Raw genomic sequence first — 14707 nt, forward strand, 5'->3', positions numbered from 1 at the left:
GGAAATTACATCGTGAGAACCAACTATGGAGGCAGCCACCTCTATGTCTGGCGCCTTCAACCCAGTGTGAGGTCAACTTCACATTCACTAAAGCACAGGTTTGGGTAAAGGTGTTTCTGATAAAAAATAAATAAGGCCATAACAGTCCTCATGGTAGGGCCACCTGCTACCATGGTGACTCTTATACTTGTCTAGTTCCTCTGTTATTGCCCTGTTACATGTGTTGCACAATGAAGGACATTTTGGTATTGGTATTGTTCTTGGTGCATACATATCCAGGTAATTGGGTCGATTCTATTTCATTCCCAGGACACCTAGCATGTGATCAACCTTTTCATCTTTTAGATTTCTGGGACACATCAATAAAACACCTCAAAGTATATTAGTAGCATATGTATTCTAGGATGCAGCCAGGTGATATTATTATACTCTTAACTGTGTTGGTTTGTAGAGTATTACATTTCGGGAACAATTCTGGCATTTTTGGCCTAGAGCCCAGAGAGAAGGATAGAAGTGTTTGAGGAGGACTTTTACTCTGAAACGTAACTTGACGTTGGTCACGTGACGCGTTATGTTCATTCCATCCCCGTATTCCTGTCCCTCATTTGACACGCAAGTTAATCGGAGAGAAAATCACAATGACAGCCGCGATCTTTAAAGCAAGACAAGGTCAGAATGCTTCGGTTACAAACAATCTTTTCATGTGTGAACGTTTTGCACGGCACGCCTTTATCAAGCCAACCTAAGGCATTATTTTTTGTTCGATAATTTGCTTTGTTATTGGCTCTGTTCACAGTTGCAGGACGGGTTTAAAGTCATGTTTGTCAGGCACAACATATCAAACAAGAATAAAATGGGTTTATATGGCAACTGATGTGATAAAGGCTAACTTTTAATGTGGAGCATAAGTCAAAGGCATGGTATGGCATGCCTGATAGTTTACAATGGTAATTGTTTCTTTATAGTTTAAACGCTGATACCTTGTATGTTCATAAATAACATGACTCATGACAAGAGTAGACGGTCAGAAGCTACAAATATTACTTCATTAGGTCTGATATTGTTGTTTTTATATTGATTTCGTAACAAAAGCATTTTTGGTATTTAACATTGAATGTCACATCTCTTAAAACGAATATGGATTTACGGTGAAAGCACTCAAAATACTTTGCAACTATTTAATAATGATTAACTCGAGCCAAAATCAGAAGAAGAAAGTTATTCAATATCAGTGTTCGTCGGTGAATTGGAGTCGGACAATGATGACGTACTGAATAACCTCTCACCTACATATTCTATAATAACCTGCTCAATGTGTGGTTTTAAAGTACAATACCGCTCTGGGAGATGAAACCATCGTTTCGTCTTCCCTGGCTTCGCCTAAACATCCATTACCAATATACTTTGTTGTTAAATGATTTAATTGAACAGATTCTGCAGAACATTATTAGCATGCACGCTCCTGTCCCAAATGTAAACAATGGTAATGACGTTACAGCACTCTCGTCTTTGTGATCACAGATGTTATGAAGTATTTGTTATTCACTGTCACTTCACCCAAAGTCTGTGCTGGCTGATGCTCATTGATCCAAAGATAAACAACTATATTGCCATTGTTCGCGGAAGGCGAACAATGGCATTCTGTTGTTATTTCGCAGGAACTAGTGCAAGGAAGTAATTTAGCCAAATTAGATTGCTAACGGATGTTTTAGTGAAGCCAGCAGAGAAGGCCAGGATGGTTTTATCATCCCGACCGTTCCTTATATTATACAACCATGGCTATTGTTATATACTATGGTGTACTGCGCACACAGATTCTTACTGCTATTTAAAATACGATTTAAAATGGCACTCATCCCATTCAGTATTAATGATAGAAAATATTAAAGATAGATATTTATATATTATGATCATAAAGGAATATAATCAACAATTAAGGACAGCCAGCCACTGGTCACTTGTGTTCATGTCTCTCTCGCTCTCTCGCTCTCTCTCTCTCGCTCTCTCTCTCTCCCTCCCTCCAGCCCTTGGCTTGTGTCTTAGAGGCTCTAGAGCTCTGTCCCAGCTAGCAGAGCTACCAGAGATGCACCAGATGATGCGGCAGACTTGCAGGGACTATGCAGCCAAGGAGCTGGCTCCCATCGCAGCCACGTTGGATAAGAATCACACTTACCCCGCAAAGCAGGTGCACTGAAACACAAGACAAATTGGGATTTAGACCCTGATCCTCATCCACTTAACCGTTTCTGTTTACCATGGCTTCTCTGTGCTATGTTTGGGTTGTTTTTGGAAAGTTTAGGTTTGTGCAGCATTAACATTAATAGTTTAACCAATGTGGATTGTGATTATTATCATGGTTTCCTTGACCTGACCTGGAAATGTGAAACTTTGGTTAAAAGGCCTCTGATGAGAGACTTAACGTAAATAGGTTGCGATAGCAAACATTTCCTTATGAATTTCCAGACTTGGATTAATGCCAGATTACAACCTATGAATTACTCATCAGATTGGAGTAGTAAAAAAGTAGTAATCGAAAACCCAGTAAATGATTGGTGCTGTTACAGTTCCCTCTCTCTCTATTAACCCTCAAGGCTGTGGTCTGTTGTGATTATTCCTGCAGATCCTGGAGCTGGGAGCCATGGGGGTGATGGCTGTGGAGGTGCCTGAGGAGCTTGGGGGGACAGGCATGGACTACCTGGCCTACAGCCTGGCCATGGAGGAAATCAGCCGGGGCTGTGCCAGCACTGGAGTGGTCGTCTCTGTTAACAATGTCAGTGCATTTCTATACAGATATAGATATGTATAATTTGTTTTTTGTTTCCAACTTGTCATTTTTTTGGGATTTTTTCTGCCCCAATGCGTTAAGAAATTACAAGCATCTACTAAATGAGCGTACAGTACATACTTCTCTTCTATTTCTATCTCCAATAAGTAATTTGTAGTTATTAATACTAAATAGTTATTGTAATATGATGCTTGACACGTGTCTATTGATATTTTTTATCTTAAGTCACTCTACATCGGACCGATCTTAAAGTATGGTAATGAAGAACAGAAAAAACAGTGGATCACTCCCTTCACCACGGGAGAGAAAGTCGGCTGCTTTGCTCTCAGTGAACCAGGTGAGCTCAATTTCCTTTTCATTAATGTCCTGCTTTCAAACAAATGCCGCTAAATCATTATTTGTGCAAATAAAGTCTGTTCAGTTGCAAGTAGTGAAATGGACTCTTCCTTCCTGTTTGTTATGGAAGGTATGTTAAAAAACAAACGATAAAGAAAGAACAACACAACATACTACTAACGTACAACATTAATAGGAGGATCGTCAACCTATGAACTGGCTTCATGTAGAATGTAGATAAAAGCAGCAACCTTTCTTAAATGAAATTCCCAATGGTTCCGTAGGGAACGGCAGCGATGCCGGCGCCGCGTCTACTATGGCGCACCAGGACGGGGATGAGTGGGTGCTGAACGGCACCAAGGCCTGGATCACAAACAGCTGGGAGGCCTCAGCCACCGTGGTGTTTGCCACCACCGACAAGGCGCTCAAACACAAGGTCGGTTAGCCAGGTTCAGGTCAGTCAAACACAAGATAGGCTAGCCAGGTTCCAGGTGCTCAAACACAAGATAGGCTGGCTAGGTACAGGTTGATCCAACACAAGATAGGCTGGCTAGCTACAGGTTGACCCAACACAAGGTAGGCTAGCCTGATTGAAGTCCCTTCAATAAAATAAGGGAGACTAGCCAGATTTAAGTGGATCAAACACATGGTAGGCTAGCCAGGTACAAGTTATTTTAAATAAAAGGCATCTTTTCTAAATGACTGAATACGTTTTATACACTTCTTCTTTATTAAATGCAGTCATTTCTTATCTGTTGTTTTCACTCAATCGTTGTGTGCGTTATCCCGTGCTGCTATCAGGGTATCAGTGCCTTCCTGGTGCCCATGCCTCACCCGGGGCTGTCCCTGGGGAAGAAGGAGGAGAAGCTGGGCATCAGAGCCTCCTCCACGGCCAACATCATCCTGGAGGACTGCAGGATCCCCCTAGGAAACCTGCTGGGCTCCCGCGGAGCAGGGTTCAAAATAGCCATGGTAGGATGTTAACATTACACTATGGGGCAGGGTGGTCTAAATGCTAGGATGTTAACATTACACTATGGGGCAGGGTGGTCTAAACGCTAGGATGTTAACATTACACTATGGGGCAGGGTGGTCTAAATGCTAGGATGTTAACATTACACTATGGGGCAGGGTGGTCTAAATGCTAGGATGTTAACATTACACTATGGGGCAGGGTGGTCTAAACGCTAGGATGTTAACATTACACTATGGGGCAGGGTGGTCTAAATGCTAGGATGTTAACATTACACTATGGGGCAGGGTGGTCTAAACGCTAGGATGTTAACATTACACTATGGGGCAGGGTGGTCTAAACGCTAGGATGTTAACATTACACTTTGGGGCAGGGTAGTCTAAACGCTAGGATGTTAACATTACACTATGGGGCAGGGTGGTCTAAACGCTAGGATGTTAACATTACACTATGGGGCAGGGTGGTCTAAACGCTAGGATGTTAACATTACACTATTGGGCAGGGTGGTCTAAACGCTAGGATGTTAACATTACACTATTGGGCAGGGTGGTCTAAACGCTAGGATGTTAACATTACACTATGGGGGCAGGGTGGTCTAAAGGCTCGGATGTTGGACTCCCAGCCATGACATCAGCAGTGTAATATAAGGAGTTTAGCCCAAATCAGTGGCTGGGGTGTCTCCCAGCCTCTGGGTTCAATCCCAGTACCACGAGGCCTCCTAGAGCAAGACGCTCAACCCCTACCTGTGAAGAAGTTTGTTTGTTATAACGTACCCGCTTAATTAATGAATGAATTATCATCATCACACAACAAATGATACCGTGTGTGACTCTGACAGCAAACCCTAGACAGTGGGCGGATTGGCATCGCCTCCCAGGCTCTTGGCATTGCTCAGGCCGCTTTGGACTGTGCCGCCGACTACGCACACAAACGCACAGCCTTCGGAGCGCCCATCGGCAAGATGCAGGCCATACAGGTATGGGAGAAGAAACCACACATCCGCACTTGGATATTTTGCGATATTTAGATTAAGTAACTCCACATTTCATATTTGTTTCTTCCCGTAAATGATTTCGATATGTTCAGTTTTGTTTTTTTGCGTTCATTTGTATGATGTGTGTGTCTAGTTTAAGCTGGCTGACATGGCACTAGCGATCGAGAGTGCTCGTCTGCTCACGTGGAAGGCTGCCCTCTTAAAAGACGCCAAGAAACCCTTCACAAAGGTACACTGGCACCAACACCATTTAAAATGCATAAGATAAAGATTTGTAGTTTTGTTTTACGCATCTTAGAGGTTGTCTGGCAGCTTGGAGGTTGTTTCAACTAGCCCGGAAGAGTGTGAGTGTGAGTGTGTGTGTGCGTGTGTGTGTGTCTGTGTGTGCAGAGCATGGTATTGACAATGCCAGGCTTATGAGTTTGATTCACACATAAGCCACACCCTTGCTAAGGTCTTGAATAGAAACACCACCAAAGGATCTTTATAGCATATGTTAGCAAAACGCAGTCGCAAGTCTTGTCTTCTTCTTGTTTTCAGGAGGCCGCCATGGCTAAGCTAGCAGCTTCCGAAGCTGCCACTTTCAGTGCACATCAGGTGAAACAGATTTTATTAATTACATATAAATGCAGTTTTAATGATCCTCCTTGTTAAATAGATTTATTCAAGGTTTTCTTGTCGTAGTTTTTCAGCTTAAAATTGTATTTTTGTGCCTCTAAGCTGCATTTTAAGTTTTGCTCTCTTTCACACGGGGAACTCTTTAAAGTCGATCCAAATTCTCGGTGGGATGGGTTTCGTGACGGACATGCCGGCGGAGAGACACTACCGGGACGCACGCATCACGGAGATCTACGAGGGCACAAGTGAAATCCAGAGACTGGTGATCGCCAACCAGGTGCTAAAGGAGTACCAGCCATAGACACCACTACCTCTACTCGGATATATAAAAGACGAAGGACTTTTATAATGAAAATTAACGAGGGTATAATCTTTTAAGGACTAGATGTGATCATGTCACAGCCTTTACCTGCCTACATTACCTTAAACATCCTGCGAGCAGATTCGAGGCATCAGGTCACTGTGGGTCTTTTTGCGAATCACAATAATTTATTGCCAAACTCGTGCTTCTATGGATCAAGGGTTGTCGCCTTTCATTTTTTGTTTTTCTCATCTGTAACCAACTTTAAATTGTTCAAATCTGTGTACTATAAGATGTTTGTTTTAATTTGATCAGGCGTTTCTGTAAAACAAATCATAAAGGTAATGTACTTGAGAAGGCTCGCCACAAGATGGCAGTGATTAGCTAAACGTGTTGATGCTCCCCATAGCTCCGATTGTTACAAATTAATTACAAGCCGAAGTACTGTAGTCCTTGTCGATGCTTCTGAATTTTCACTTTTCAGATGACTGCTTTTGGCCCAAATGAATTGTTGATCAAATTGTACATTTTGTATGGTTCACAGATTGACGGGTAGTATATGTATCACAGTGTTATTACCTCAAACAATAGATGAATGAGGACATGGTTGATCATATATCCTTCAATTTTTGGTATAAAAAAACAAATACCTCAATAACTATCACCACGGGTGCCCAGTGTGTTTTATAACAGCTGTTTAGAATACATTTAAATGCATGCCACCTGGTGGAGCCTTTGAGCCACAGTGTTGTAAATGGGAATTCCTTGAGCCTGTAGAACGAATGCCAGGATACCAGTAGACCTATACAGTATTGTACTAGGAGGATAATACGTTCCTGCACCGTTTGTGGACAACGGTCTCAGGTTGGCTCAGTACAGACTCAGGAGGCAGCCTAGTGTATCTGCAAGGGTGTTTGAACCCAGGCTGAAAGGTTCTAGGTTCCATCCCCAGTGCCCACAGCCTACCTGTAGGAATCATGTTATTACCAGCCCCCATTCAACCACCAGGTGTGACGGGGTGTGTCCACCCAGATGTTTGATGGATGGATCAGCCCAACTGTTGGTTCCCTGTAGGTTGCTCTGTTCATCATACATTAGATACTGTCACTATAGGAGGGTTTCAGTCATGTGATCTGAAGGACGCCACCTTAGGACTTCAGGTGTCATTCAGAGTATAATAATAGTGAAAATGATGGCAACTTGGAATGTGTGTGACATCATGGGAAACCCTACTACAGGGCAGAAGTGTCTTGTAATAGACATGCAAAATCACACCTGGTTGCAGGGGCTCTAAAACTGAATAGAACAGAATACTGATATCAGGAGTACACATTAAGTACTAGAAACAATCTCTTTCTATTATTTTGCACATGCCAAGCACAATAACAGTGGGTTTATTGTAATATTAATGTCTTTGTTATTGTGTTTTCACATGGGGGGTACTTTGACGATATAGACGGTGCTTCCTGTCTGATAAGTAATTCACTAGTCATACCGTTTCTCCTAGACACCGCAGTGTCTCGAACCCAACACAACCCTCGACACAACGATGTTTGTGAATAGACATCTTTGAAAATGTTCAGGGATATTACTCAAGAAGTGTATGACCTTGGTTAGAGTTGAAGTTGATTTTGAAAGCTTTGTCTTGTACTTATTCAACTTTTGTTCATATGACTTATAAGGTTATATTGCTTTATATTTATTGCTTGTCATAAGTACTTTTTGACCACAATTCTAAACGGGTATAAGATCAAATCCCAAAATAGTTTTAATTTTATTTAAAAATGTTCTTCGTTTCACGTAAAACAGAAAAAAAAGAAACGCGTACAAAGCAATGGATTAAAATACAAAGTCCATTCAGAAGAATACAAATGATGTGAGTAAACATTTCAATGAGCTTGCGTCCATGCTCGTGGCTTCTCCCACAAACAAATGAAACACACACTATGAGCTACATTACACTCAATGTATCAAAACCATACAATTAAAAACCACCCGGCACAAATATAACCAAGGCGGCAATAAGATTTACAAAATATATCTGCAAAGACTGCAATATATAGTATGACACATTTATGCTTTACATTTATGATCGACTGTGCAAAAACAAATTCCTAATTTCACTATATTCAAAAGTCCTCTCATCAGGGGACGTCACACAAAATGCTTCTTGCCTTTGTCGCTGCTCGCGGTCTTTGTCGCGACGTATTTGATGGGATAGTCGCTCCTAAGCCCCCGGGTACCGCTGGAGCAGCAGAGCAGCGTCCCCCCGAGGAGGAGCAGCGCAGCAGCCGCCCAGCCGATGTAGATCGCGGACCCTATCTCTCTCTTCTTGGACGGGGGAACCTGGGTGCTGTAGAAATCCACGATGATACTGTTGGCCATCCAGCACAGCGGGATGAAGACGATCAGACCGCTGAGGATGTAGAGCACGCCTCCCGTGCCCACCACCCTTGCCTTGACCGTGTCGTCGCCGATGCAGTTGGTATACCGCGCGCCCGCTATGGTCACCATGAGGGCGAAGATGCTCAGCACGGCCGAGATGACCGTGAGGGCGCGCGCCGTCTGCATGTCCGGGTTCAGCGCGAGCATTGATTCGTGGAGCTTGCACTGCATCTGGCCCGTGCTCTGGAACACGCACGACATCCACAGGCCGTCCCACATGGTCTGCGCCGTCACGAGGTTGGCCTCGATGTACGCGGACACCTTCCAGGTGGGCAGCCCGCAGGCGATCATCACGAGCAGGGAGCCCAGGATGGACGAGCCCATGCCGAGGAACTCCAGACAGACGGAGAACATGTTTTCTGAATCTATTTGATTTGTTGGTATACCGTTTTTAAAAAGCAATTTTAAGTTTTAAAAGATTATTTTTTAAAAGAAAAAACGTTTGGCCGTTGGGAATACCGATGTGTAAATGTGAGTAGCGTGCGTTTTGCGGTGTTGACGTTGAGGTTTGCAATTTATTGGAGCAAGGTGATGCTACAACTAAGATATCCCTCATCTCTCCCTCCCCCCCCCCCCCCCCCCCCCCAAACTTTGAACCAATCATAGTTTAGAAGCAAGGCCGAGGTTTCAGAGCGTGTGCGTGTGTTGTGTGCGCACTGCGAACATCCAAAAAATGAACTATAAATGATGGGCCCTATTCTTATGATTTACAGAAATTGTAGGTCTATAGAAAGTGAATGGGCGTTTCGCTCAAAACGCTTTACAAATTTTGGTCTTGACGGAATAGTCAAGTCGAGTCAAGTTTATTTAGATGAGCACATTTCATGCAAAAATCGGAAAAACTTATATAAAATTCAACAGATTTCAAAGAATGCATAAAAGACAATAACAACTGAACTTAAAATAATCTATAAAAGACCCATGATGGAATCATCATAAAAAAATCATGAAAGATATTTGAATAAAATAATAAGTAAAAATTGCATTATGGTTTAGCAGAAAGCAAAAGTGAACATAAATGTTTTTAACCTTACCGCTTTTCCATGGTTTGTTTTGACCCAGGGAACCATAAGCCAACTGTTCCCAGTTGATCTTAACGGTCTAGACGAGGGTTCATACAGCGGAAGCATTTCAGTGAGATACTTTGGCCCTAAACCGTTGAGTGATTTTGAAAAACTAACAGCATTTTGAAATCCATCCTCTGACATGCCGGGAGCCAATGCAGGGGTATTAGAATTGTATAATATGTTTACATTGTCTTTGTGATGTGTGATGATTGGTGGCAGAACTCTGGGGAACATTTCAGTGCAGCACAAACATATTAAAAGGATTTGAAATCACAAAGTGAGTAGGTTTAATTGTTATAACCCCTATAGGCTACCCTGGAATAGGGTGGGAATGCTCCCATAACCAGAGACAGTATGTTGGGAAGTCTGCAAGATCTCAACTTAATATCGTCTAAGTATAAACCCCTCCCTTCCATATTGTGTAACCTCGTCTTTTCTGCCAAGGAATCTAGTGCAGAAAACATTTATATGGGAAAACATTACCTGGATTTACCGTCAGACACACACACACACGCACACGCAGACACACAAACGCACACGCCTGCTCGCGCACACGTAAACACGCATACAAAGGTTGAGAAAGATTGTGTGAGTTGGTTTTCGCAATGAGGCAGATGTTCCCTTATAGTCTGGCGCTGGGGAGCATTGAAGGCCTACAGTGAAACAAACTAGGCCAGCCTTGAGGTTAACCCGCAGGTGCTTCTGCATGGCGGTACGAGAGTTGTCTACGTCGGAGGAGGTTTTGAGGAACACGCGGACGGCAGCGGTGCTGTGGGTGATTAAAAGACAACAGTGAGGCGAGGATGTCCTGTCTCTTATCGTTTTTCTGCGGATGCCGTTGTCGTCAAACGACAATGCATAACCTTCCGACCTCCTCCTTCCCTTATGAATGTTGTTATTAGTCATGGCGGGTCAGGGCCACCTGTCACGCGGAGCCGAGGTTTTTCGGGCCTTGCATTTGTACCTAGGCGTCACACTGGTGCTGCGGTGAGGGAGGGAAGTGGGGAGGACATTTCTCATGTGCAGCTGGTGGTAAGTCATCACTGAGCCCCGACCGATTGTTTAATCATGATATTGCGGGGCTTCGCCGCTGTTGCCGTGGAGCTATTGCAACACTCAGTGTCCACAGAGTTTGGAGTTCAGGAAATCATAAGTCTGGTGATTTCCAACCGTTGTATTAGCCCGTGACAACATGGGTCCACCCCATCAACATCCACACCATGTGTGTTATTGTGTGTGAATCATTCAGCTGTCTGACATCTGTCCTCTATATTGATTCTCTTAAACGTATCAAACCTTTTAAAAGATTGTTTTCTCCCCCAATTTTTATATACCATCAAATATTTAAAGGTGATTTGTTAGCACTCTCATGCAGCTCCATATAAGGTTGTCTGATGCCCAGATACACAAGTTGAGAAACTAGAAGGTTGGGAAACTACAGTTTGGATAGTATTCTAGAGGGGTCTCTTAGTGTTGGCACTATACCCTTACTTCAATATGAACTAGAGGTTCAGGTTATTTTGTATGCTCATCTGGCATTCAGCAGTCCTACTGTGCAGAACTTCTGAGTTGGGTTTGGACAGCACACAGACAGGCCCGGAACCACAAACGGAAGGGGCAGAGTTACACCCTGGTTCCTGTTTCTCTACGTAGATATCCTACTGAAGAGGATATTAATAAGTGTATTTCTGCAGTGACGACATGATGTGCATTTTGAACCTTTATTGACACGTTGTTACAGTTTACTAGGCAGATCCCAGACTCCAGCAACATGATGATACAAATATTAACCAAACGGAAGTGAAATGCTCAGATTTGAGCCGGTCGGCCAACAGGGCCTTGCGATATGGTCCCCTACTTCCAGAGAAGATAGACCAGCAGCACAGACCTCAACCTAATCCTCAAGTGTTACTTTCAAAGACATCCACACAGAACTGAATGTTGATCCACCAGTCAAAGAAGTTTTCCCTATTCACTTTAAATTGGTGGGGTAAAGAGGAAAAGGGCTCTCGACCCTGTCCCAGCATCTGTGTGTTTTGGAGGATTTCCTGCACTTATTTCCCCCCCCCCCCCCCCCCTGTATCCTTATCCTCCACTAAATATACATGTTAGGGGGAACTGGATCCTTTCCTGTGTCCAATGTTGAGATAACCCAATAACCCACCAAACAATTATTCATGTTTTTTTTCTTTTTCTTTTCCTCTCGTATATATGCAGGGACACAATGTCCTAGGCCCCTCTGGTTCAATCTGATTTTAATAACCGTTTTTTATATTCAACACTGAACTTCAGGTCACTTAACCTGAAGTTCAGTGACCTGAACTGATCACCCCTTTGTGGGATTGGTATCGGCCCATAATATCACAAGGGAATCATCCACTCTGATTCAGTAGACAACACATATGAATGTTGTTTTCATCCCGCTACTGGCACAGTGAAACCATATTATTGGTCAACCAAAACCTGCTGAATCGATAAACAATTATATTCCCCTTTCTCTCTCGCTCTCACCCTTGCCCTGATGCACTCCTCCCTGCTGGTGTTTCATTGTTGACAGCTGAAGTGAAGTCCCAGCTGGGGTCTTTCTTCATGGGCTGACGATTCTCTGTGGAGGCTGAGGTATCAACTGCAAACACATGGCATGGGGCTATTGTGTGGCTTGGTGGGACAGAGGTCCCACGCCTTCCTTCCGCTGGCCCGGTCACTGGCTGACACGTCAACACAAACATCTGCTCCATAATAGCAAAACTCTCATGGGCCACATATACGTCAAGTAAATATATATTTATATATATATATATCCCCAATGTTTGCCGCCATAATCTGTAGCATCCTTGAACATTGAGCAAAATGCCTGCACTTCCTAACCCCTTCACTCAATCAATGTAAGATGCTTTGGATACAAGGGAATGCTATGGGACTAGTTTAAAATAGTTGTATATAGATTTCATACCCAATCATAGACAAACAGTATAGCAAAGAGAATTGTTGAGACCAACCAAATTATACGTTTAGGACATATTATTTAGACATTGGTAAACAGCATTGTTTAATTTGTATTATGGCACAAGGCTTCACCATTTACCTGTTTTCATGAATGCGAGTTCATCTGGTTATTTTGAAAACAATGTCATAATTTAATATTATATGAATTCTAATATTGAATTAGGTAAAAACTCTTTTGCTGCCAAAATGTGTTGCATACACAGATAAGGTTGTGCATGTTTAATGATCAGTGAAAGGAAGTGCAGGGTTATTTATGTGAAGAAATAAATGTTAGTTTTACATGACTATAAGACTTGGCATTTTGGGCTCTGATAGAAAAAAAGGTTTTCTTTGGAACGAGAGATGGACAACATGAAGTCACAGTGAGTTATTTTCAAGATGATTTGATGTGCTCTAAGAACATCGGAAGTCCTTTTCCTGTCCAAGTCCTTTGTGACTTTTTACCGTTCAGGGGGAGTAGACCAGAAAAGGAATTCATCAATCAAATTATCTCCTTTTCTCCTGGATTCCTTCTTGTCAGAACAGTTTGGCCACAACTATCGTTAACATTTTCCTCTTATCTGTAGACTTGTCTACGTTTAAATGGCAAGGCCTCCCAAGGACATGGAACAAAAAGGACTAAACAATGGGCCTCCCCCCTCCCCTCCTGCATGGGCTCTATTGAGACCACTGCCAACCGGGCAGTTGTTTCTGTGATCGTGTACATCCATATGAGCATCTCTCATCCGAACAATTATATCTTTATGGAAGTGTGTGTGTGCTTGTGTATATGTTAGCCTTTGTTCGGGTGAGGGTGTGCGTAAGCCTTTGTGTATGTTTGTGTATTTTAGTCTATGTGTGTGTGTGTGTGTGTGTGTGTGTGTGTGTGTGTGTGTGTGTGTGTGTGTGTGGGTGCTTACTTCCTGTTTCCTGTCCTGTCCCCCACTAACAATAGTGTGTCAAGAGGGGGTAAAGGACAGAAAGTAGAAGCTCGGCTGTTCCAATCATTGTTCCCCTGTTTTCTCCTCCTCTCTGCCACACGACCCATCCTAACACTCTGTGTGTGTGTGTGTGTGTGTGTGTGTGTGTGTGTGTGTGTGTGTGTGTGTGTGTGTGTGTGTGTGTGTGTGTGTGTGTGTGTGTGTGTGTGGGGGGGGGGGGGGGGGGGGGGGTCATCTCTCCCATACCGTGTTGATGTGACTAAGCTTTATTGAAGTCTTTGCTTACAGTATGATGGATATAATAGGACTAATACAATGGATTGTTTCAAACCTGTTACCTCCAATCATGTTCCAATCAAGCAATCTTGGTTCTTCTTGACATCAAATATTCTGGTTATGTATTAGGGTGAGGAGGTTATTTTGGAGGTTCTAACACACTTTTTTTTTTTTTGCAATAAGTATTTAAATAATCGAGATCCAAACGTCGAAAAAAATAGGTATATTTCAAACAAAATTAATTGCTTTCAAAGTTTTGACGGCAAAATAAATGCATTTAATCATACATATACCTTCGCCTTGCCTGCATTTCCCCCTTTGGTTATGCTGCAATGGTTTGCGCTTGGTGCCATTTTTTTGCATTGGAGCCATCCAATGAGGGTAATATTTGTGTATTTTGTACGTTTTGCATTACAAACAGAAAATAATATTTTGAGACCAACCACATGAATGAAAAGCTTTAGAGGTCCAAAAAAGTGTTGCATTCAAATGAACATAATCGATATAATAATGAAACACATTTGGTTAGGTTGTCTTGTGAACCGTAGGCCTATACTGTCTCACGCTTCATGGGTTACCATTTATTCAGGGCGAAGCTCCGTAGCCTCAGTGTTTCCCCTATGCGAAATATGACCACCGCTGGCCTACCATTCCGTGCGCTACGGAAGATGGATATCAGGTCAATTCACAAAATATATAAAAATATATAAAAGGAGAGGAGAGGAGAGCTCCGACTTATCTCTTTAAAAAACGAATGTTATATTATTTTGCGCTGCCGACGCTTCATATCCAGGTCAATTCACACACCTGTGAGTAAAGCATATAGGTATAAACGGAGAGGAACTTCCGTAAAGTTGGAAATAAATTGGCAGATTCGGAGTTTGCGGTCCCATAGATCATCACCGAAACATCGTTCCGACACAAATGACACCTCTAGCTAAATTTAGTAACCTAGAGAACCAGCTACAACATTGTTTTCATCCAAA

The 14707-nt window shown here is 42.8% G+C and overlaps 2 protein-coding genes across 2 annotated transcripts; one reads left to right on the forward strand and one right to left on the reverse strand.

Moving 5' to 3' along the window:
* The first annotated feature begins 535 nt into the window (after positions 1 to 535).
* acads (acyl-CoA dehydrogenase short chain) lies at positions 536 to 6671 on the forward strand. The gene is made up of 10 exons (XM_030341139.1): positions 536 to 669; positions 2025 to 2185; positions 2621 to 2770; positions 3011 to 3122; positions 3406 to 3557; positions 3923 to 4093; positions 4933 to 5070; positions 5222 to 5317; positions 5629 to 5685; positions 5855 to 6671. The coding sequence occupies exons 1-10, from the start codon at positions 639 to 641 to the stop codon at positions 6005 to 6007; spliced, it is 1221 nt and encodes a 406-aa protein (XP_030196999.1). The 5' UTR covers positions 536 to 638; the 3' UTR covers positions 6008 to 6671.
* Positions 6672 to 7752: 1081 nt separating this feature from the next.
* Positions 7753 to 8979, reverse strand: cldn5b (claudin 5b). Its single transcript, XM_030341140.1, has one exon. It carries the CDS (start codon positions 8804 to 8806, stop codon positions 8162 to 8164), a length of 645 nt encoding a protein of 214 aa, XP_030197000.1. The 5' UTR covers positions 8807 to 8979; the 3' UTR covers positions 7753 to 8161.
* Positions 8980 to 14707: the final 5728 nt, after the last annotated feature.

Source organism: Gadus morhua, chromosome 19, assembly GCF_902167405.1.
Source record: "Gadus morhua chromosome 19, gadMor3.0, whole genome shotgun sequence".
In the NCBI taxonomy this organism is placed as follows: domain Eukaryota; kingdom Metazoa; phylum Chordata; class Actinopteri; order Gadiformes; family Gadidae; genus Gadus; species Gadus morhua.

Bases quoted from the DNA above. Each gene is read 5' to 3' on its own strand.
- cldn5b (XM_030341140.1), bottom strand. From the start codon at position 8,806: ATGTTCTCCGTCTGTCTGGAGTTCCTCGGCATGGGCTCGTCCATCCTG.
- acads (XM_030341139.1), top strand. From the start codon at position 639: ATGACAGCCGCGATCTTTAAAGCAAGACAAG. The intron at 670-2,024 runs GTCAGAATGCTT...CCCTCCCTCCAG, and splicing joins GATCTTTAAAGCAAGACAAG to CCCTTGGCTTGTGTCTTAGA. The intron at 4,094-4,932 runs GTAGGATGTTAA...TGACTCTGACAG, and splicing joins CAGGGTTCAAAATAGCCATG to CAAACCCTAGACAGTGGGCG.